The 22,732-nt window shown below is 54.9% G+C and overlaps 2 protein-coding genes across 23 annotated transcripts; both read left to right on the forward strand.

The window, feature by feature from the left end:
• Positions 1–1,385: 1,385 nt before the first annotated feature.
• RIPK3 (receptor interacting serine/threonine kinase 3) lies at positions 1,386–5,446 on the forward strand. Of its 9 annotated transcripts, none has more exons than XR_014810778.1 (10): positions 1,386–1,548; positions 1,832–1,972; positions 2,127–2,436; positions 2,893–3,038; positions 3,162–3,208; positions 3,425–3,621; positions 3,704–3,789; positions 4,017–4,379; positions 4,513–4,573; positions 5,107–5,446. XR_014810778.1 is itself a non-coding variant. In XM_084969090.1 (10 exons), the coding sequence occupies exons 4-10, from the start codon at positions 3,019–3,021 to the stop codon at positions 5,244–5,246; spliced, it is 885 nt and encodes a 294-aa protein (XP_084825216.1). In that variant the 5' UTR covers positions 1,386–1,548; positions 1,832–1,972; positions 2,127–2,604; positions 2,893–3,018; the 3' UTR covers positions 5,247–5,446. The 9 variants fall into 9 exon arrangements, 7 of the variants coding, with proteins under 7 accessions (XP_084825216.1, XP_001927459.3, XP_084825217.1 ...); XM_084969090.1 differs by having other exon boundaries at positions 2,127–2,604; positions 3,425–3,592; XM_001927424.5 differs by having other exon boundaries at positions 3,425–3,592.
• Positions 5,447–6,436: 990 nt separating this feature from the next.
• Positions 6,437–22,643, forward strand: ADCY4 (adenylate cyclase 4). 14 transcript variants are annotated; one of them, XM_001927556.8, is made up of 27 exons: positions 6,437–6,517; positions 6,817–7,020; positions 8,559–8,756; positions 8,876–9,037; positions 9,662–9,811; positions 10,186–10,334; positions 10,412–10,523; positions 11,527–11,654; positions 11,804–11,962; positions 12,513–12,645; positions 12,841–13,014; positions 15,674–15,717; positions 15,841–15,927; positions 16,080–16,149; positions 16,461–16,558; positions 17,306–17,390; positions 17,497–17,634; positions 18,244–18,354; positions 18,614–18,798; positions 18,999–19,083; positions 19,532–19,690; positions 20,917–21,063; positions 21,325–21,432; positions 21,544–21,658; positions 21,979–22,103; positions 22,179–22,358; positions 22,459–22,643. In XM_001927556.8, exons 2-26 carry the CDS (start codon positions 6,862–6,864, stop codon positions 22,329–22,331), a joined length of 3,234 nt encoding a protein of 1,077 aa, XP_001927591.5. In that variant the 5' UTR covers positions 6,437–6,517; positions 6,817–6,861; the 3' UTR covers positions 22,332–22,358; positions 22,459–22,643. The 14 variants fall into 14 exon arrangements, 10 of the variants coding, with proteins under 10 accessions (XP_001927591.5, XP_084825209.1, XP_084825207.1 ...); XM_084969083.1 differs by having other exon boundaries at positions 11,804–11,945; XM_084969081.1 differs by having other exon boundaries at positions 10,229–10,334.
• Positions 22,644–22,732: the final 89 nt, after the last annotated feature.

Consider the following 22,732-nt stretch of genomic DNA (forward strand, 5'->3'; position numbering starts at 1 on the left):
GTGTTCCACTGCAGTGTACACCGCCAAGTCAGCAATTCTTTTTGCTGGGTCAATTCCTCTCGCTGACCACAATGCCCTAGGAGTGGGTCTTGGTCTTGCCAGCAGACAAATCACCACCAGTGGCAGGAATACATACAGGGACTCCCACTACACTGCTGGATGCTTCATACCTTCCTCAGACACCTTCACGACCAGCTGAAGCTTATATGAATATAGCAAAGTTTGATGGTTCAGAGAACCCTCCTGCACTGCTGGTGAGAAATTAAGCTGGTACAGCCACTACGGAGAACAGTATGGAGGTACCTTAGAAATCTATACATAGAACTTCCATATGACCCAGCAGTCCCACTCTTGGGCATATATCTGGACAAAACTTTCCTTAAAAAAGGCACAGGCACCCATATGTTCATTATAGCACTATTCACAATAGCCAAGACATGGAAACAACCCAAATGTCCACTGACAGACAATTGGATTAGGAAGATGTGGTATATATACACAATGGAATACTACTCAGCCATAAAAAAGAACAACATAATGCCATTTGCAGCAACATGGATGGAACTAGAGACTCTCATACTGAGTGAAATAAGTCAGAAAGAGAAAGACAAATACCACATGATATCACTTATAACTGGAATCTAATATACAGCACAAATGAATCTTTCCACAGAAAAGAAAATCATAGAATTGGAGAATAGACTTGTGGCTGCCAGGGGGAGGGATGGGAGGAGGAGGAGGGATCAAGAGCTTGGGGTTAATCTATGCAAACTATTGCTCTTGGAATGGATTTACAATGAGATCCTGCTGTGTAGCATTGAGAACTATATCTAGATACATCACAACACAACAATGGGAGGGAAAAGTATGTATACATGTATGTTAACTTGTACCCCACGCTGTACAGTGGAAAATAAATAAATAAATAAATAAGTACTTATCCCCTTAGAGTTGACATGCGAATTAAATAGCTAATATATGTACATGGCGTGTGGTGCGCTTTAGAAATGTGTTAGCTCTGACCTTAGGGCAGCTGTAGGAGAGCTGAGTCCTAGGCCCCTAACATGCTCCTCAGCACTGAATCCTCAGCACCAGCAGGCTTGGTGGTTGAGCTAGGAATCCTGCGGAAGAAGGAAACGACACCATTTGTAGGAGGCTGTTGATTATATGTTCCTGGAAAGTGAGGACGCCTTCTGTGGCGATCTAAAAAGGGGCAACTAACCCGGAAGCAGCACGTTCTGAAAACCACTTGCTTCCTTTCTGCACCCCGCCCGCATCCCCGTCCCGGTCTCCCCGCCCCCGTCCGTCCCCCCCCCCCCGCCCCCCCGCCCCCAAGGGCAGGACTGCAGAGGCCTCCGTCAAAGAGGAAGTCGGTCTGGCTGAGTAGAGAGAACAACCTGGGGAGCCGGGAAGCGGATTCCGGGAAGCGGAGTCTGTGACGGGGCTTGGAGATTGATTCCTCTCCCAGCGCCGCCCCCCTTTCCGTGTGGGCTCTCAACTTCCAGAACCCTCTGCACCTACCAACTTGATGTCCGGCGTTAAGTTATGGTGAGTAAAGAGTGAGATATGGATCTGGAGCCACCCCCCCACCACACACACACACACACACACACACACACACACACACACACAATAGGCACCCCGCGGGCTCACTCAGGGGATGCCACCCACCCATGTGCCAAGGCCCCGGGGCATAGTGGGTTTCACGGGGGAGGCTGGGGATTGAACTGACCATATGCAGTCATGGGGGTCACGGGGATGGGGTGGCATGGGGAACAGCAGTGCTGACTTGGGGGTCATGGCCAGCTGATGACCAGGCCTCCTCTCACAGGCACGTTGGTGCTTCAGCGCCCCTGGTGCCCATCGAGGACTTGGAGAACCCGAAGTTCATCGGCAAAGGAGGATTTGGCACGGTCTTCCGGGCGCAGCACAAGACTTGGGGTTTAGACGTGGCGGTCAAGATCGTTAACTCGTGAGTGACCCAAGCTGCTGGCAGCTGGTGCCAGCCAGGTGTTTGGTGGAGAAGGCAGGCCGCTGTAACTCAGGGCCAGGGTGGGAAAGGGAAGGGTCTACCCAGAAGCTGAGCAACTTCTCAGAAGCAGACTCCAACTCTCTTCTGATTGCAGGCAGGCGATATCCAGGGAGGTGAAGGCCATGGCAGGTCTGCATAACAGCTATGTGCTGCTCCTGCTGGGGATCACAGAGAAGCTGGAGTGGGACTATGTATCTGGGCCGGCTCTGGTGACTCAGTTCATGGAGAATGGTTCCCTGGCGGAGCTGCTACAGCCCCAGTGCCCTCGTCCCTGGCCGCTTCTCTGCCGCCTGCTCCAGGAGTTGGTGCTCGGGATGTGCTACCTGCACAGCCAGGACCCTGTGCTCCTCCATCGGGACCTCAAACCCTCCAACGTCCTGCTAGACTCAGAGCTCCATGCCAAGGTCAGCGCATCCCCGCCCCAGCCCAACCTCTGGACAAAATCCTGCTCCAGAGCTGCTCCAGCTCCACTCACTGGACATGAGACCTATCTGCTGCAGCCCAGGATACCCTCAGCAACTCCCTCTGGATATAGGGCTGCCATCCAGGAGCTTTAGCTGCTGCCATACCAGGTGATAGAGGCCTTGACCAACATGGTCAGTTCCACTGTGTTAGAACCCACTAGGACCTCCAAACACCCATGGCTAACCTAGCTTAGGAGGCTCAAATCTTGACCCAGCCCCATGGAGAGAGGACCCAGACCTCCAACCAAGGGCCCCACTTGTCCTACCACTTCTCTAACCCTCCACACCCCCTTTCCAGGGCTGGACCTAAACATTCTATGGGGTAGTGGGAAGAAAGTTCTGGAGGCTGCCTGGCCCTATCCATCCGTATCTCTTCCTTCTTATCTCCCTTTGCAGCTAGCAGACTTTGGCCTGTCCACATTTCAGGGAGGTTCACAGTCAAGGGCAGAATCTGGGGAATCAGGTTGCACCCCAGCCTACTTGGCCCCAGAACTGCTGGCTGATATAAACCGAAAGGCCTCCATGGCCAGTGATGTCTACAGGTAAGGTACCCACTCCACATACACATCCCAATTTCTACACCTCTCTGGGTCCTTCTGAGGGACAATATATGGAAGGGAGTCTTGCCAGCAGTTGGGTCAGGCCTCAGCTTTTGTCTCCTGCAGCTTTGGGATCCTGATGTGGGCGGTGCTAGCCGGAAGAGAAGCTGAGGGTAAGACTCCAGGCAGACTCTGGGATCCCGAATCTCAGGTGTCCCCCTCCTCCAAGCCCCCACCCCCCCAAGCTCTCCTCTTCCTATTGACCTGCTCACACTGCCCTACTCCCTCCTCACCTCTCCTTGGACTGTACTCCCTGCCCCTTTCCATGATGGGCAGGTGGCCCTCACTCTCTGAATGCCTTCTCTCCACGTCCCCCACCCCCTCCCCAGTGGCGACCCAGATATCACTGGTGCGGGAAGCAGTGTGTGAAAGGCACGTCCGACCCCCATTGGATGAACTGCCCCAGTCTGGCCCTGAGAATCCTGGTTTGGAAGGACTGAAGGATTTAATGCAGCGCTGCTGGAGCCATGACCCCCGGAATAGGCCCTCCTTCCAAGGTGCGCTGGCCATTTAGTTGGCAGCTGAGGTAGGCCTGGGTCTGTCCGCAGGGGGCTCTTCCCTGATAATGAAGCTATGCTCACCCACCACCCATTCTGCCTTCTCTCCAGACTGCCGACCCAACACCCAGGGAGCCCTCGATCTGGTAATGAAACAAGATGTAACTTGTAAGAAGATGAATGCCGCGGTCTCCACAGTGAGTGTCTAGCACCCCTAGGAGCTGGGCAGGGAAGGCACAGCATGGCTTGCTTGGCCACCCAATGACTCCCCGCTGACTGTTGTTCTCTAAGCCTTGACTCTCATGCCCACTCCCCCCAACCCATCCCTGAGTTCCCAGGCAATGGACATGGGCCAAGAGGCTCCTCCCTTGGGTTAACCCTGGCTCTCCCACCTCCATGCCCAACCAGCTCTCCATCCTTACAGGTGAAGGAGTTCTTGTCTGAGCACAAGAGCAGCAGCAGCTTGTTGTCTGTCCGTGAGCCAGGCCTGGAAAGTCCAGAAATGGATGGCCTTAGGGGGAGCACAGGAAGCCATGATTCTGTGGTCTCTGAAATGATGAACAGCCTGAACCTGGAGGAGTACCCCAGCTCTGTTCCTGAAAAATGTACAAACCCTCCTGAGAGGATCAGGGCCCAGAAAGAGCAGGTTCAGCCTACCTGGACAGCAGAGATACCTTCAGATTCAACAGCCCAACCTCCTCAAACCCCAGAGACCTTACCTTTCATGAGCCAGAAGCCCAGCCACACCTCAGCTTGGCCCCCAGGCCCTGGACCCCAAGAGAATCAGGTGAGACCTTGGCAGGACTCAAGGATGCACTAGGACTCCTGTGAATCCTGTCCCCTTGCCAGGGAAAACTTGGGGCTGCAGTAGGGGAACAGGCCCAGGGACAGGGAGCCTGATGGCACTGTGTTGTCTGTAGGGGCCTGAAAGACGTGGCACCAACTGGTCTCCCATGGCACCAGGGCCAAATCCAATATCAGGTACCCATTCCCCATTCCCTCCTTTCCTCTGCTCAATTCTTCCACCAGCTTCTTCCTCAAGATCAAATATAGATCCAGGGTACTTGGGGAGGGGGATGAGAAAGGGCTAGAGGTCACCTACCCCAACTTTCTCATCTTATAAATGAAGAAACTGGGATTGGGTCCCACTTAGGTCACACAGCAAAGCCTGGATTTGCCCCTGAGCCTTCTGACTTTCCAGCTCTGTGAACCTCTAAATTCCATTGCTGCTATGTAGGCCCAGAGGGCCACCCAGCAGAAAAGACCCAAATGTCAGCGTCTCAGATGTTCGTTGCCACTCCTCTTGAGCTTCTGCAAACCCAATTCTGAAACCCGAAAGGGAAGACCCAAGGCACTCCTTGACACAGTCGTGGGCAGGCCCAGAGACTGCCTACTTGCATTTCCCCAGGGTGAACACAAGGTGCCGCTGCCCCCCACCCTGCCGCTCCTCCTCGCTTAGACTCTCAGATCTGTACCCTTTAACCCTCCCTCGAGCATCACTGTTTCTCTTAAAGGGCCATGGTCTTCTCAGTTACTTTACAACCAAGGGGTGCAGATTGGAAACAGCAACTACATGGTTATAAAAGGAAGAACTGCCTCATCCACGCGGGGCCCGGTACCTTGGGGCATGAAGAAGGGCCCCCAGCACAAGTAGCTTTCAAACAACTAGAAAGAAGGACTGCAAGAAACGGAAGCCTGGAGTGGGCCACAGGGCTGGTATCATGATAGCAAGTATCAAAGCAGCTTCTGAACTGCCTTCTGGAAAACCCAGCATTCTCTGAGGGTCATTAGGCCTGTACCCGAACTGTCTTTGTTCCCCCAGGACTCAATAAACTTGGTGGAATTTTAGCCCAAGCACTGTACAGGAGGCTAAAGCTTCAGCCAGGGGAGGGAAAGGGACATGGATGAGAGACCGGGGAGCTGACATCGAGGGAGTGGGAGGTACTGCCCTTCAACCACAACCACGGACCACAACCAACCGGAAGCAGGATGCTGGGAATGGGCAATGTTGTGGCACACAAGGTCAAGGCCCAGCCGGTGGCAGGAAGGAATCCTGGAGGCCTATCTCCTGGGGCTGCTCTAATCTCAGGGCAAAGCATTTCCTGTAGGGCAGGTCAAGACCCCACCCCAAACCAAACCCTGGATGTAGAGGCTGTGGCCCAGCCACCCACCTTTTCTTGTGGGCTATGGAGGCTTGGCAGTGGGGTCCTGGGGAGGGGGTTCTCCATGGGAACTCGCAGTCCCCAGCACATCTTTGCCCTGCACGATGCCCCTAGTCTCTCACAGGTCAGCCTCCATATTACCACTCCCTCCCCCAGGTACACCCACGCACACATTGCTGTAACACGGAGGCCTCAGAACCCTTTGATTCCCTGCTGGTGTCTAGGAGTGGAGAGCAATGGCTCCACAAAGCTACACACACACCCCTCCCTTGGAGTTGGACATCACTGGAGCATGGACCGGTCAGATGGGGCCACAGCACTGCCACCCAGTCTGGAGGGGCAGGGAATGAGCAGCCCTCTCATCTTGACCTAGACTTTAGCTCCCATACAGCACCATGTGCTTCTTCCCTGCATTTTTGCCAGTCTTCCTTCCAGCCCTCCCTCAGTCTCCCCACATCCAAGGTTCTGAGTCCATTTTGATACTGGCCCAGCACCCCCATGGTCTGCATTCTCATTCCTTGAAGGGGTTGATGGGAGGAGGCCCTGGTGCTGGGAGAGACAATCAGACTGGGGGAGGAGGCCTGTGGAGTCTGGCTAGGGCACAGGAAGGGCCGGGCTGTCCCATCAGGGAAGTGGGAGGGGGCTGAGGCGCCGGGAGGGAAGCGCCTGTGGCCCAGGGCTCAGAGCTACCAGCCCAGAGACAGGCGTGACTCCAGAACCTGCCCTGGGGTTAGTCCGTTCAGCTGCGGCAGCATCGTGGGCAGTGAGTTGAGGGAAAGAGGGAACCTGGGGCTCCTTTGCTTCCACCCCAACTCCCCTGCCCCTGGTGCTGAGGCTTTTGCTAGGGCACCTCTGCGGTCTGGGTTTGAGGGAGGAGGGGTGAAGGATTGGGCACTCCCCTCCCCTCGGACTGGGAGACGGGCAGGGAGGCCACGGGGAGTGCCTGGAAGATGGGATTGCTGCGAGGCCATGCGGTCTGGGTGGAAGTGGCTTGGACCCGGTGAGAAGGGCACAGTTGAGGCTGGCAGGGGCCAGACAATAACCCACTTTGGCCCTCCCCAGCCCGGGGTCCACCCCCAGGCCGTGCAGCACTGAGCTGGGGAGACCATGGCCCGCCTCTTCAGTCCCCGGCCGCCCCCCAGCGAAGACCTCTTCTACGAGACCTACTACAGCCTGAGCCAGCAGTACCCGCTGCTGCTACTGCTGCTGGTGATCGTGCTCTTCGGGCTCCTGGCACTGCTCGCTGTTGCCTGGGCCAGTGGCAGGGTGAGCAGAGGGGGACGAGGATTTTGGTGTGGGGTGCCTCCCCTGGGGCGGCTGGAGGGTTACTGCTTAGAGGACATTTTTGGGGATGAGACTTGTGGCATCTTCTTTTTGATGTGCTCTCTTTGCTGGGACCCAGGAAACAAATGCTGGACCTTGCTAGGAACTGTGCAGTGACCCTGCGCAAGTCACTCTCTGGGCCACAGTCTCTGGGTTTACACAGGGAGGTAGCTGAATCCTCGATGCTTCTGATTTCTCTCTGGGTACTGACAGACCTCAGACCTTACAAGCTTCTCTGGTCTACTGGTTCTAGAATAAATCCAACACCGGATTTTCCAATTTTCCAGGGGGGAAATTACACTGGGCCCCCTGGGAATCTGCTTCCTGGTTTTCTTTCCCTCTTAGGGACTGTGGGGCAGTTGTGCCCACAGACTCCCCAGAAAGCACCCTCCATCCCACTCTCATTTAGTTCCCAAAGAAACCCATTTCTAGTTTCTTCGGCGGGGTGCAAGGGGGAGGGAGCTTAAATTCCGTTTCTGGAAATACCCTGCTCCAAGTTTTATTTTCTTACTTTGGGGGCAAGGTGGAAAAGCTTTGGATGCGACTGATCCTTGACTGTCCTCCATAAAGTCCAGGAAGAGGTGGGGACCAAAGGCAGAGACAAGGGAGGGCAGACTTCTATGCCTTGAGGCGGTGGGGTCTGTAGCTCCCAGGCAGGCAGGGGAGGTTCTGGGCGCCCTCTGCTGCCCAAGCCCTGCGGGGTGGGTATGGGGTGGGGCCTGAAACTCAGAGCCTTGGCCTCAGGCAGGGAATCTCCCAAGCAAATTGGCCAGATTTAGAAGGCTAAATGCCTTCTGTGAGTTAGGATTTTTCACTTGCTTTATAATCTCACGTGCTGGGTAGGGTGGGGGTGGGAGGTACTTTAATTCCTATTTGACAGGTGAGAAAACTGAGGCCCAGAAAGGTCACGGATTCACAAATGGCCAATATGAGGTTAGAGCCTGGTCTTCTGGGCAGATGGCCCAAGGCTTAGTCTTCCTGCAGCATGCAAGTGAGCTATTAGGTTGAATTCTATGATACTGCTGGTCCTGTACATTAATAACAGACTACCGCCCATTGCATGTGATTCAACCTAATATGAATGGCAAATGGAGGTGCCCTGTCTGCTTTTTGTACTTGGATTTGAGACATTTTTCAGAATGGGTCTGGAGTTCCCATCATGGGGCAGTGGAGACAGTGGAACCTTGAGGTTGCTGGTGTGATCCCTGGCCTCACTCAGTGAGTTAAGGATCCGGCGTTCCCATGAGCTGTGGTGTAGGTCACAGATGCGGCTGGGATCTGGTGTTGCTGTGGCTGTGGTGTAATGTCAGCTACAGCTCTGATTTGATTCGACCCCTAGCCTGGGAACTTCCCTATGCACTGAGTGCAGCCCTAAAAAGACAAAAAAAAAAAAAAAAAAAGCACTGCCGGCTCCACCTGTCCTTGGAGGAGCTCCCCAAACTCTACACCCCTATCTTTCCTCATATGCTCCCTCCTCCCAGGAGCTGGCCTCAGACCCAGGGTTCCTGACCACTGTGCTGTGCGCTCTGGGCGGCTTCTCGCTGCTGCTGGGCCTGGCTTCCCGCGAGCAGCGACTGCAGCGTTGGACTCGTCCCCTGTCCGGCCTCGTGTGGGCAGCGCTGCTTGCGCTAGGCCACGGCTTCCTGTTCACGGGGGGCTTGGTGAGCGCCTGGGACCAGGTGAGGCAGATGGAGCAAGGGGGAGGGGCCTACCGGGCCTTGAACTCTCACCCAGGCTCCAAGGAGCAGCGCCACAGCAGCAGCGTAAGCTTGCAGCTTCCCCTGCCTCTCTCCCCCAGGTGTCCTTTTTCCTCTTTGTCATCTTCACCGTGTATGCCATGTTGCCCTTGGGCATGCGGGACGCCGCCGCTGCGGGCCTTGTCTCCTCGACCTCACACCTGCTGGCCCTCGGGCTGTATCTTGGGCCTCAGCCAGGCTCACGGCCTGCGCTGCTGCCTCAGGTGAGCACGAAACGAACCCAAGCTGCGTCCAGGGCCGGCTCCGCTAGGTGCTACTTGGTTCCCCTGGGCATTCACCAACCGTCCATGAGCTGTGACTCCAAGGCAGGGCGCAACGCTGGGCGCGGGGTACAAACACAGACCCCGACCGTGCCCTTGGGGAACTGGTACACAGTGCAGTGTGACGCCTGCAAACGCCAGAAGAGGGCTCTGGGCCTAAGGGGAAGGGAGTGCGCCTGGGGACTAGGGTTATGGGGACAGATGTGGATGGGGGAATCTTTAGAGAGAATGTAAAAATTGCAACTTAAGTAGTTTTGTGCTGTGGCGGGGGTGGGAGGTGGGGATGGTGAAGTGTATTGCCGGCAGAGGAGACGTTTGTGCAAAGGTTTCTAGACCTAAGACGCCGTATTGGTGCAGCAGCCAAGTCTGGAGCAGGAGGAATGGTGTAGGGAAAGCGCCCCTGACGGATTCCACAGTGTGGCTGGCACCTCTTGCCTCGAACTACTTCGGTCTCCTAACTATAGAGTCGTCCCCTGTCCTCTTATTAGAGACCAATCCAGCTACACACAATAGCCACCCCACCCCCACCCGAGTCCAGCACCCTCTAAAGCTGAGCCTCCCCGGCAGCTGGCAGCAAATGCAGTGGTGTTCCTGTGCGGGAACGTGGCTGGAGCCTACCACAAGGCGCTGATGGAGCGCGCCCTACGCGCCACATTCCGGGAAGCGCTTAGTTCCCTGCACTCGCGCCGGCGGCTGGATACGGAGAAGAAGCACCAGGTCGGCAGGGCCTGGGAGTTGTTTAGACCACACAACCTGGCTCTGGAAGCTGAAAGACTTTGGGCGGGTCGCTTCGTTTTCTGTTTCCTCCTTTGTAAAATGTAGCCATTGCTCACTTTGGAAGGCTGCTGTGAAAGCACTTGAGAACGTTATGACACTAAACGAAGGGTTCTAATTCCAGTTTGGGTGCTGGGTTGGGTCCCTAAAGGTGATCATTGCAGGGTAGGGCTAGAGCCCAGCTATATGGGGCAGGGGTGGGGACGGACTTGGGCCAACACCCTAGGGAACACGTCAGGAGGCTGGGGAAGTCTGTAGGCTCTTAGGGGTTTGGGGGAACTTGGGGGGGGGTTAGTGCTCATAGTGACCTCCCCCAGGAACACCTTCTCTTGTCCATCCTTCCTGCCTACCTGGCCCAAGAGATGAAGGCAGAGATCATGGCACGGCTGCAGGCTGGACAGGGGTCACGGCCAGAGAGCACCAACAACTTCCACAGCCTCTATGTCAAGAGGCACCAGGGAGTCAGGTAGGAGGAAGAATGGCGGGAGGGGGGGGGATGTGGGCTGAGACCCCGGCCTCACTGACTCCATCTGTCCTGCCCAGTGTGCTGTATGCTGACATCGTGGGCTTCACGCGGCTGGCCAGTGAATGCTCCCCCAAGGAGTTGGTGCTCATGCTCAACGAGCTCTTTGGCAAGTTCGACCAGATCGCCAAGGTCAGAGGGGGCTTCCTTCCCTGCCTTTAATCTCCCCACCCTCGAGAGCCCCTTCTGAGGGAATGTCCTGCCTTGTAAGAGGCAAGTCCCACTTCCAAGCCCAAGGGGACTCCTTGTATGGGGATAGAAAACCCTCTCACATAGCCCAGGTTAGGAAGCTGCTCACTGCACACCTTAAACCTGAGAAACCTGTCAACATCCTCACAGATGTCCCAACCACAACACCCCGAAATACACTCTGAGCCCCAGCATAGGTAGTTTCTGGATACCATGGACCCTACAACCAAACCTAGATAGATTTTCTAATGCACTGACCTTAAGAGGCCCTTCTCAGGGAAATCTCTGCCCTCTGCACCCTTAACCCAGCTGCCTGCTCAGTCCCAGCGATGTCCCCAAACAACTTAATCTTGCGTAAGACAAAAACAAAAACAAACAAACAAACAAACAAAAAAACCCCATAAAAACCTCAATCCAGAGGTGATTTTTGTATGCTCAGATCTGAATACATCTTACACATGCCCCAGCTGGAGAGAACCACAGACATCCCAACCCTTGGGACGCCCTCCTGGGAAAGATGGCTGCCTAGGAGAGCTCAGCCAGCCCCATTTCAAGTTAAGGGAGTCCCTAGATCTGACCTAGACATTGCTAACCTCAGAAGTTCTTCATGAGAGTTCTCCATATGGCTCAGTGATAACGAACCCGACTAGTATCCATGAGGACACAGGTTCAATCCCTGGCTCCACTCAGTGGGTTAAGGATCTGGTGCTGCCGTGAGCTGTGGTGTAGGTCAGTCACAGACGAGGCTCGGATCTGGCATTGCTGTGGTTGTGGCACGAGCTGGCACCTGCAGCTCCAATTCGACCCCTAGCCTGGAAAGTTCCATATGCTGCAGGAATACCTTCAAGAATACATTTGCTCCCACTTTTCCCAACTCCCTCCTGCCTCCTCTGGCCCCTAACCAGGTGCCCCCCTCCCCCCTGCACAACCCCACCCCCACCCCCAGGAGCATGAATGTATGCGGATCAAGATCTTGGGAGACTGTTATTACTGTGTCTCCGGGCTACCACTCTCGCTGCCAGACCACGCCATCAACTGCGTGCGCATGGGGCTGGACATGTGCCGTGCCATCAGGTCAGCTGAGGTGGGCGGGCAGGAGTAGGAGGGATGCCTATGAGGGAGGAACAGGCAGGGTGGTGGAAGTTCTCCTGGAGAGAGGGAAGTGTGAGGCTGAGGTCGGGCTGAAGGCAGCACTCAGACTGTTCTCCACGTGCTCTGCTTAGGAAACTTCGAGCAGCCACCGGTGTGGATATCAACATGCGTGTGGGCGTGCACTCGGGCAGCGTGCTCTGCGGAGTTATTGGGCTGCAGAAATGGCAGTATGATGTCTGGTCCCATGACGTCACTCTGGCCAACCACATGGAGGCGAGTGGAGTGCCAGGGTGAGAGCTGGGGCTCCAGGAGGCTACAGGAGTCAGGCCTCCCACATGACTGGTTTTCATAATTTCCCCCCAACCCTCCCACCCTGGGTGTACCCATGACATAGGAAAGTTCCCAGGCAAGGGATAAAATCTGAGCCAAAACTGTGACCTATACCACAGCTAAGGACCGCAGCAAACCTGGGTGCTTAACCCATGGTGGCACAGTGGGAACTCCCCATAGTTCTTTAGAATGAGCAGATTCCCAGAGTTCCCTGGTGGTGCAGCAGGTTAAGGATCTGGTGTTGTCACTGCAGTGGCTTGGGTCACTGCTGTGGCATAAGTTCAATCCCTGGCCCAGCAACTTTCACATACTGCAGTGGCCAAAAAATAGTAATAAAATAAAATGAGCAAGTGGGGCTCAGGGAGATCCTAGGGTGCAGGGAGGGGAGCTGGGAGATACTCTCCATAGCACAGGACCTTGCTTGAAGTCAGACATCCAGGAATGATCCCTGAAAGAAGTGGGAGGATTCGGAGGCCCTCCCTTCTGACTCCCACTGCACCCTCCCTCTAGACGGGTACATATCACAGGGGCTACGCTGGCCCTGCTGGCAGGAGCCTATGCTGTGGAGGATGCAGTCTTGGAACACCGGGACCCATACCTTCGGGAGCTAGGGGAACCTACCTACCTGGTCATCGATCCCCGGGTAAGAACCCAGCCTGAACCACATGGGTCAGCCCACCCTAAACACCCACAGCCATTGGGCCTGATCGCTTCCATGCCAGAGATTGAGTTCCTGGGTCCTTATGTATGTTGCGGAGGAGGAGACACAGGCTTTAAGGGGTGTTGGGAGAATGGGGAAGGGTCTGTGATCTTGACTCTCAGGCCTCATGTGACCCAGGCTGAGGAGGAGGACGAGAAGGGCACTGCAGGAGGATTGCTGTCCTCCCTCGAGGGCCCCAAGATGCGTCCATCGCTGCTGATGACCCGATACCTGGAGTCCTGGGGTGCAGCCAAGCCTTTCGCCCACCTGAGCCACGTAGAGAGCCCTGTGTCCACCTCCACCCCCCTCCCGGTGCGTGCATGTCCTTCTTGAGCCCAGCACTTATACACACTCCTCCCACTGCCCACGCCCAGCCCTTCCTGCTCTCACCACCAGTGAGTCACTTGATGACGTCCCAAGGTCCTGAACTTTCTAGTCACTGCTTCAGGACCTTCCTTGCCCTTCTTTCCAGAGAAAGGGCAAGAAAGATGCCTGTCCTCTGAGCTCAGCTCAGAGAAGACTCAAGACCCCACAGTCACCATGTCCATTGCCCCCTAGCCTCCACTCAACAAGCCCCTTGCCCTGGTACCATATTGCCTCCTGACCCTGAGGCCAGCGCTCTACACCCATTCCCACCAGGAACTTTCTCTGTTTAGCTCAACTCCCACCACGGCACACTGTCTTCTCCAGTCCCCCACTGGAAATGGGGGGGCAGGGGGGATGCAATCACTTGCTGCCCCTACTCTCTAGCACTTGTACACAGATAAAATGAGGTGAGAGTGAAAATCTCACAGGGCCTTGAAGAAGGAAGTCACCATGAGCAGGCGGAAGTGGGGGAGGGGGGAGAGGAGCCAGTCTACCCCTTGTCTGCGGGAAGCTAGGGCAGGGCCAGTTATTGGCAGACCTATGCCTCGTGCCAAAGGGTAATCAGTGATTCACCAGCTGCTGGAGGAGCCTGGATCTCCCCCACTGGCTGGCTCTTGGGATTGGTACTTGATGATGAGCGGCCAGAATCCCCACATGCAGGGACCCAGGCTCTATCCCTCTGAGCCCAGGGTTAGATTTCTTAGACCGTTCTCTTCCATTTTACTGGATTTTCCCCAAACCTATTCAGCATTGCAGGCTACCTATCCACAGATCTTCCCAGAATCTTCTCTACTAGATAGACCTGCTTGGATTTACAGGTGGTCCCAGAATACCTTTCTTGTGATCCACCCCCCTGCCCCCAGCTCCCATCCAGCAGGAAAGGTGTGAAGTAATGGAGAGGTTGCTAGGAGCCAGGGATTTCAAGACAATGTTGGGTTCAATCCTCGTGGTGGGAAGCCCCCACCCCAGAACTGGTGCCAGACCTCCCAGACCCCCCAGTGGTGTGCAGGCTAAGTGTCAGGGCAGAGGAGTGGGCACCCCTCATTCTAAGGTGTCTCTGGAGGCAGGACCTCACCCTCTCAGAGACTCCCCTCTCAGTCCCTGGCGTTCCGGCACCTCAGTCAAATGTTAGGAATCCTTAAGAATCCCACTCGGCTTACTATTAAACAGTGCGGAACTTTGGGGTGACAAGGTGGTGTTTGTGTGGTGGCTACCATCCATGCATTCACTTCTTCCACAGTCTTTGAGTACCTACTAAATGGCAGGCATTAGGTTAGTTCTTGAGAAGACAGAAATGAATAGGTTTTCCCTGCCTTTGAATAACTTATAGGCATGGGGCAGGGGCACGTAAGTAGTTTGATAAAAGTTAGGACCAGGTGTAGATGCAGGGATGGCCTCGTGCCTAGAACACACATGTCAATCACTCTCAGTCTCTCCCTCTCCATCCCCTCACATACACAAGGTTTTGGGTTGGGGGGGTGATGTGGCTCCTTGTGACACTGCTTCCTTCACATGAGCCAGGGGACCAGGGAAGGATGGTTGCTGTACAGCTTGCCCTGGGCAGTGGCCACTTTGCCCCTTTCCTTGACGCTTGTCCACACCTGCTTGCGTGCTCATTCTCACATCTCTGCATACATTGTGTATTCCTTGTAGTGCAGAAGAGAGCTACTGTACGGAGGCTTGTTTCTCTTCCTCTTTCCCTCTCTTCTCCACTTGTGTTTCCCACCCCCATCACCCCCCAGCTCAGCCTGACCATCACGAAACGGCAGAGGGGATTCAGTGTTTTGCATCACCCTTCCAGCTTCAACCAACAGGGGATTTTTTTGGCATGGGGTGGTGGGCAAGTTTCTGCCTTTGGAATCTGTGCTGTCCTTAGGGAAGATAAAACACAAAGAATCAATAGCCACTCACGCCTACAGAAGATCCAGGGTTTCCTCCTAAGTGATAATTCTGGAGAAGTCAGAGAGTATAGAGACTCTGGGAGTCTCAAGAGTCAGGAGGAAACTTTAACAAGTAAATATGGATTGAACTTTCCCTTATGGGCAGGTCAGATTTATTTATTTATTTATTTATTTATTTATTTTGTCTTTTTGCCATTTTTTGGGCCGCTCCTGCAGCATATGGAGGTTCCCAGGCTAGGGGTCTAATCAGAGCTGTAGCCGCCGGCCTACGCCAGAGCCACAGCAACCCAGGATCAGAGCCGCATCCAAAACCTACACCACAGCTCACGGCAACGCCAGATCGTTAACCCACTGAGCAAGGGCCGGGATCGAACCCGCAACCTCATGGTTCCTAGTTGGATTCGTCAACCACTGCGCCACATGGGAACTCCGCAGGTCAGATTTAGAAAGATACAGATGGAGATAGAGATACATCTAGAGATAGAGATGGATAGAGACACAAAGAGAGATAGAGGGCGATAGATCGAGATAGAGATAGAGAGATAGAGATAGAGAAAGAGTTCATTAGAGGCAAGAGGAACAGCCAGATCAGATGCTCAAGTCAAGGCCATGTGTAGAAATGGAATGTCTCACTGTAGAGGCTCCATCGTGGTGGAGGACACTCACCATTTCCCCATCTTCCCCCATCCCTGTTTGCCCTGCAGGAGAAGGCCCTGTCTTCCTTCAGCCCCCAGTGGAGCCTGGACCGGTGAGGAGGCCAAGCAACCTTGACAATGGGGCTGTCTGGGTGACCTACCTCCATCCTCCCCAGGGGTGGGGGAGTGGGCTGCTCATGATTTGCCCAGATGCTTTGGAGGGTCTCACTGTGCAGGAGCCGTACCCCCCGGGGATTCGATGACGAACTGGACACCGGGGATGCCAAGTTCTTCCAGGTCATCGAACAGCTCAACTCTCAGAAGTATGGAGAACGGAAGAGGGCTGGGAGGGCTGGAGGCCTGGGCTCAGGTGGTAGAGGAGGGGTGGTGCTCCTGGACCTGGAGGGAACTCACCTGACCATGCTCCCCCCTTGCCCTTTCCTCTTCCGGGCTCACTGCCCCCACCTCCCACCAGACAGTGGAAACAGTCAAAGGACTTCAACCCACTGACACTGTACTTCAGAGAAAAGGAGATGGAGAAAGAGGTGGGCTGAGGTGGTGACACCAGAGGATTTCCCAACCTCAGTTCCTGGGCCCTGGGGAGGGAGCAGGCCTTGTGGTCCCACCTACCCCACCCAGCTCTGCTGTGTTTGTGCCTCTGGCGGGTGAAGGTCTCTTACCTATCCATTGATGGGAGGGAGGAGGGCAGCTCCTCAAAGAACCAGTAGATGTTACCTGGGGCAGAACTGGAGGGTGGGATGGTGACACTGGGGACCCACTCCTTGCCTGGGATTGGCACTTTCAAGGTCATGGGCAGCACCGGTGCCCTGGCTCCACCTGACCCCCTCCCTTGCAGTATCGGCTCTCCGCACTCCCCGCCTTCAAATACTATGCAGCCTGCACCTTCCTGGTTTTTCTGTCCAACTTCATCATCCAGATGCTGGTGACAAACAGGTGAGAGAGCCCCTAGGCAGGGGAGACCCTAATTCTCAAAAAGAGCTCCCCCCCCCACCCCGCCGGCTCTTCTAGACCCCTGACCCACTCTTTCTTCCTTTGCTACTTCCCCTTGGTCCAGGGCACTGAGCCGCAGAGGAAGTGGAAATGTGTGCTCTGGGGAACCAGGGATCCTAGCCCTCATCTTACTGTCTTGCATCCTGTGAACTTTCTACACACCCCAAGTATTTTCACACGCCTGTCTCTCAATTTTAACAACAATCCCACCAAGGAGGTTTTGTTCTCACTGAGAGCCCAACTCTCACAGCAAATGAGTTTAGAAAGTAGGTCTAAACCTACTAGTGAACTAGGAGGGGTGTGCACTTGTTCAAAACTCAGCCAAGTGAAAGAGCTTTGGCCTGAAGGCCCAGAGACCAGTCTGATGCAGCCTTGGCCACTCTTGGGAGCCCCCTGCCCCCCAGGATCGAACCCAAGCCACAGCAGTGACATTGCTGAGTCCTTAACCGCTAGGCCACTAGGGAACTCCCTGCCCCTTCCAATATGGTCCCAGTACTGCCCTAGACCCTCAGTCTTCCCAGATCATCAACCTGTATTGTCTGTCTTCCATCAGCCCAGATCCCATCAGCAGCCGATTCAGATCCGCAGGACCACTTCTCTCCATGTCTCCTAGCCAGAGTGCCTGGCACCCTCCCAGCACACAGAAAGCCTGTTCTGGCTGGTCAAGGCTTTGCTCTTGTCTCCCTTTAGGCCTCCAGCTCTGGCCATCACCTATGGCATCGCCTTCCTCCTCTTCTTCCTCCTCCTCTTCATCTGCTTCTCAGAGTACCTGACGGTGAGGTGGGCTTGGGAGCAGGGTGGCGAGCTGGGGCCCTGACCACGACCCGGCCTGCAGTGGGTGCCCCAGCCCCACAGCTGAGATTCCCATATTCCTTCCACAGAAGTGTGTCTTGAAAGGCCCCAAGATGCTACACTGGCTGCCCACACTGTCTGTCCTGGTGGCCACACGGCCTGGACTGCGAGTTGCCCTGGGTACCGCCACCATCCTGCTCATCTTTGCCATGGCCATTGCCAGCCTGGTGAGAGAGAAGGGGCCCTCTGCACCCCCACCAGGGCATGCTGGGCCTGCCACAGGCTCAAGGGGGGATCCCTGGATTTGGGAGGACAGCTGGCCTAAGGCCAGGGGATGCTAGAAATGTTGGACAAATCTGAAAAAATTTACAGTCACCCATAATCTACCACACGGGCATAATCACCGTGGATAAGACATCCTGCTATCTTTTTTTCTATGTGCGCAGATCCTCATTTCTTAGCTTACTCACTGTGATTTTGTAAGCTGAGTTTGGGTGATTTTTCAGAACTTTGAATCATTCCTACCATTCTATTCCCGAAAGGCATCTTAGAACTCATCCCCCAGCCAAGTGACAGAACAGGAAGCTGAAGCCCAGAGAGGTTAGGTGTCTGGCAAGAGATCACACAATGGATCCTTGACTGATTCTATGGACCCATGACACTGACTCCCCCAATCCCTTTTCCTGCCAGTGAGGACCGGGTGCTGAGGCTCCCTCACCAACCAGAAATAGCAGGATCCACCCCTTTGAAGAAGAGAGTCGGTTAAAATGCAGCACAGGCCACCAATGTGCCAAAGGAGCTGCTTGCAGGCCTTAGCTCCTCATCTCCTTCTGTAGGTCTTCCTACCGGTGGCATCACACTGCCCTTTCCAGGCTCCCAATGTGTCCTCCATGGCTTTCAACCTCTCCTGGGAGCTCCCTGGATCCCTGCCTCTCATCAGTGTCCCTGTGAGTGTCCTTCACAGCCCTGAATCCCCTTCTCCAGAGCCTTCCTAGGCGCCTCTCCCCCGTCTCCAATGGAAGAATATTCCATCCAGTGGACCGGGAGAGACATGAGTCACACTTGATGTATGTTTGAGTGGATGACACCCCCTGCCCCCTTGATGGGACTGAGCCCTGGGAGGTGCAGTGCAGGAGCCCTGGGGTGTTCCCCACCCCCACCCATGGGACACGCCCCACCTCCTGACTACCCTGCCCGGCCCCACAGTACTCCATGCACTGCTGCATGCTGGGCTTCCTCTCCTGCTCCCTCTTCCTACACATGAGCTTCGAGCTGAAGCTGCTGCTGCTCCTGCTGTGGCTGGCGGCCTCCTGCTCCCTCTTCCTGCACTCCCACGCCTGGCTGTCCGACTGCCTCGTCGCCCGCCTCTACCAGGGCACCTTGGACTCCAGGTGAGCACCAGCCACTGCTCAGGGGGCCCAGGCTGGGATGGGACAGAGCAGGACTGTCTTCATCTCGCTGCCTGAACCACCCACAGGGCAAAGGGAGAGGGAAGCCGAGAGCTACATGGGCACTGGTGTGGGGGGAGGGGTGGGGGAGGCCATTGGGAAGGGGCAGGGCAAGGGGCAGCCCTGATCCGTGGCCTCCTCAGGCCAGGGGTGCTGAAGGATCCCAAGTTGATGGGAGCAGTCTCCTTCTTTGTCTTCTTCTTCACCCTCCTGGTCCTGGCTCGGCAGGTAAGTCACCCAGTTCAGCCCTCCAAGCGCCACCCGCCCCCAGCCCCACTAAGGGTGAGGTAGAGTCCCCATGTTTGTGACTTAGTCTTTCTGTTTCCCTTAATCTTACATCTCCAGGGTGGGGCCCAAACAGTATATGCCCACTGGAAGCTTCTAAAATTCCACTGTGAAAGGTTTACTTCCTGCTCCCTTTCTTTCTTTTTCACTTCCTCAACTCTCCCCTCCCCTCCTCCCTCCCACCCCTAATCTAGGAATATCTTGCTTAAGAAAAACTGCTGCCGATGCAGCCTTCCCCAGTTAGAATCTAGATTCAAGGCAGTCTCCCCAGGAATAGTTGCACCTTAAGCCTTTAAACTAGGTGCATGGTGTGGTTTCAAGTCTTGCGGGTAAGGAGCTGGGGCCTCCCCTACACACCGTCTCCCCATGGCCCCCTGGTGACCCTCCCCAGAATGAGTATTACTGCCGCCTGGACTTCCTGTGGAAGAAGAAGCTGAGGCAGGAGCGGGAGGAGACAGAGACAATGGAGAACCTGACTCGCTTGCTCTTGGAGAACGTGCTCCCCGCGCACGTGGCCCCCCAGTTCATTGGCCAGAATCGGCGCAACGAGGTGACTCCCCACACCCATCTCCTGAGCCCCAGATGCCACAGGGACTCATTTTGGAGGAACATCTTGGCTTGGTCCACCCTCTCTGGACTCCCACACAGGGAGTGGCCACCCACCCCCTAACACGTGCCTCCACTTTCATGAGATCTTAGGCTCTGTCTTTGATGAGCACAGATTCCCTGCATCCCAAATTCTTACTTGGAAGGAGTGTCCTCTCCAATGGCTACTCTCTATCCTTCAGAAGAGTGTTGACGGGAATTGTGTGAAGGACACAGTCCGCCCATCTCTCTAGCCCTGTGCCATCCAGTATGGTAGCCATTAGCCTGGTGTGGCCATTTAAATTTAAATTAATTAAAATGGAAAATTCAGTTCCTTGATCCCACTGGCCACGTTTCAAGTGTTCAACAGCTGCTCATGGCCAGTGGCCACCATATTGGACAGCATATGTAATTGAACCTTTCCATCGCCACAGAAACTTCTATTGGATGAGGTTGTTCTAGATCCTCAAATATCTTGGTACAGTCAGACCAGCAGAAGATCACTCACATATCAGTACCATCTTACCTGAACCACCACCATCTGCTATTGGAAATGCTCTCAGCCTGTATCAAGGGGGTGTCAAAAGAAATGGTTCAGGGTCTATTCACAGCCTTATTCCCCACCCCTTCTTTCTGCTCTCACGATCAGGAGTAGCTCTACTTCTCCTGGTTTCTTCTTTCATAGACACTGGAAATCTGATGCTATTTTTATCTTCTCATTGGCTCCTAGAAAGCCCAGAGCCAGAATCTAGGACTAATAGGGACGTGATGGCCTCATTGTGTGAGCCAGCCTCAAACAAATGACTCCATCTTTCCCATCTTTCTCTTCTTTCCTTTTGCCCCCTTTCCCTGTTATTGCTTTACGTTGCTTTATTATTGTAGCTACATCTGTAAGCTGACTTAACTGGCCGTACTTTTTAGCAATAAGATAGGATATGAAGATAATTCCCACAGGTGTGATCCCAGTTCCAAAAGTGACTCCCTTCCCGTTGCTGTGAGGTGATCTTGACCCCCAACCTCTGTCTCTCCTGGAATCACAATGAGCCCCAGTCTTTAACTCCCCAGTCACATCCCTGGGGTAACCTGGCCCTACCCCTCTCCCTCCCTCCCAATCCTTCATAAACTTAGGGGGAGGAGTGTGGACCAAGGGAGGCAGGCACAGTCCCTCACCCCAGCCTCCCACCCTCCCAGGACCTCTACCACCAGTCCTACGAGTGTGTCTGTGTCCTCTTCGCCTCAGTCCCAGACTTTAAGGAGTTTTACTCTGAATCCAACATCAACCATGAGGGGCTAGAGTGTCTGCGGCTGCTCAATGAGATCATTGCTGATTTTGATGAGGTGACAACTCCAAGGGATCCTATGTCCTGGATTCTAGAATTCCCCCCACCAGCCCCTCCTTCCACTTTGCTCTCCCAGCCATGAGGCCCATCCCCCTCCCCAGCCCTCCTGCTCCTCCTCTGATCCCCCAGCTCTGCCCACCCCAGCAACTCTGCCCATTACCACCTCTCCTTCTGCCACCATCCCTGCCCCCACAACTGGTTCTTTAGCTTCTGGGAGAGAAGAGGGAGAGACTGGGGACCCAACCTCCTTTCTGTACAGCTACTCTCCAAGCCCAAGTTCAGTGGGGTGGAGAAGATCAAAACCATCGGCAGCACCTACATGGCAGCTACAGGCTTGAATGCCACCTCTGGACAGGACACCCAGCAGGTACAGCATCCCTTCTTTGCCAACCAACCCTCGCCTCTCATTGGTGGGCCCATAATTGGGCCTTATCCCGATGTCCTCATTGATCCTGCTGGTGGGCTGGCCCATTGCCAGGATGCTGAGCGAAGTTGCAGCCACCTTGGCACCATGGTGGAATTTGCCGTGGCCCTTGGGTCTAAGCTGGACGTCATCAACAAGCACTCATTCAACAACTTCCGCTTGCGTGTGGGTGAGGACCCTCCCTTGCTGGGGCAGTCTGGGACCTCCTCCCCACCTTCCCAGGCTCTCCCCCCTCCCAGGTCCTTTGTTAGCTACTCCCCAGTTCACCCCTGGAGCCCCCTCCAGACTCACCCCTGAGATGGAGCTTGAAACTGCTGGGCCAGGAGCTCTGAGGCCCACCCACTTCTTTCCCTAAGCCGCCCTCCTCCAGCCCCACCTTCTTTCCTCCAAGGCCCCCAGGCCCTTCACTCTAGTTCCTTGAGCCTCCTCTTCCCCCTCCTTTCTCAGGTTGCCCTATTCAGGGCCCTTTTTTACCACACCTCTTGTCAGGGTTAAACCATGGACCTGTAGTGGCCGGAGTGATTGGGGCACAGAAGCCACAGTATGACATCTGGGGCAACACGGTGAACGTGGCCAGCCGCATGGAGAGTACAGGCGTCCTGGGCAAGATCCAAGTGAGGGAGCCACATTGGAGGCATGGAGGCAGGGGGGGTAGGGGTAGGGCAGCCCTCACACCCCTCCAATTGCAGGTGACTGAAGAGACAGCCTGGGCCCTGCAGTCCTTAGGCTACACCTGCTACAGCCGGGGTATCATCAAGGTCAAAGGCAAAGGACAGCTCTGCACCTACTTCCTGAACACAGATTTAACACGAACTGGACCTCCTTCAGCCACCCTAGGCTGAGACCCCCCCACCCCCTCCTCTCCACCTGTAAGATCCTCAATAAAGAGACTGTGGTATGACTAGGTTAGAACTGATGTCAGAAGCTGCTAGTATAGCTGGGGATTATCTTCTCTTTGCCCCTCCGCAGGATGACTTCTTCCCAAGCTGAGTGTGTGTGTGCACAAGTGTGAGCAGGAGTATGTTCAAAAGGAATGATTCTTTTTCACAAGCGCAGGAGAAGAAGAAGACTGCCTCAGCCTCCCTGCCAACCCGATCCCAGTATTTTGTACCCTTGGAAGTATAAAGAATTTTAGCCATGTGACTGAGAACAAAGATTAGTCCCTTCCTTGCTCCCCATCCCCAAATATTGGAAAGACTGTCCAGGAAAAAGTCATTTGAGGTTTATGCATTCAAACACTAAA

Source organism: Sus scrofa, chromosome 7 (genome assembly GCF_054392235.1).
Source record: "Sus scrofa isolate SSC_HxYL_T2T_F1_AM1 chromosome 7, Sscrofa_HxYL_maternal_Yorkshire_Landrace_v2.0, whole genome shotgun sequence".
In the NCBI taxonomy this organism is placed as follows: domain Eukaryota; kingdom Metazoa; phylum Chordata; class Mammalia; order Artiodactyla; family Suidae; genus Sus; species Sus scrofa.

Bases quoted from the DNA above. Each gene is read 5' to 3' on its own strand.
- RIPK3 (XM_084969086.1), top strand. From the start codon at position 1,529: ATGTCCGGCGTTAAGTTATG. The intron at 1,973-2,126 runs GTGAGTGACCCA...TTCTGATTGCAG, and splicing joins GCGGTCAAGATCGTTAACTC to GCAGGCGATATCCAGGGAGG. The intron at 3,039-3,161 runs GTAAGGTACCCA...TGTCTCCTGCAG, and splicing joins ATGGCCAGTGATGTCTACAG to CTTTGGGATCCTGATGTGGG.
- ADCY4 (XM_001927556.8), top strand. From the start codon at position 6,862: ATGGCCCGCCTCTTCAGTCCCCGGCCGCCCCCCAGCGAAGACCTCTTC. The intron at 8,757-8,875 runs GTGAGGCAGATG...TCTCTCCCCCAG, and splicing joins TGGTGAGCGCCTGGGACCAG to GTGTCCTTTTTCCTCTTTGT. The intron at 13,015-15,673 runs GTGCGTGCATGT...TTTGCCCTGCAG, and splicing joins CCACCTCCACCCCCCTCCCG to GAGAAGGCCCTGTCTTCCTT.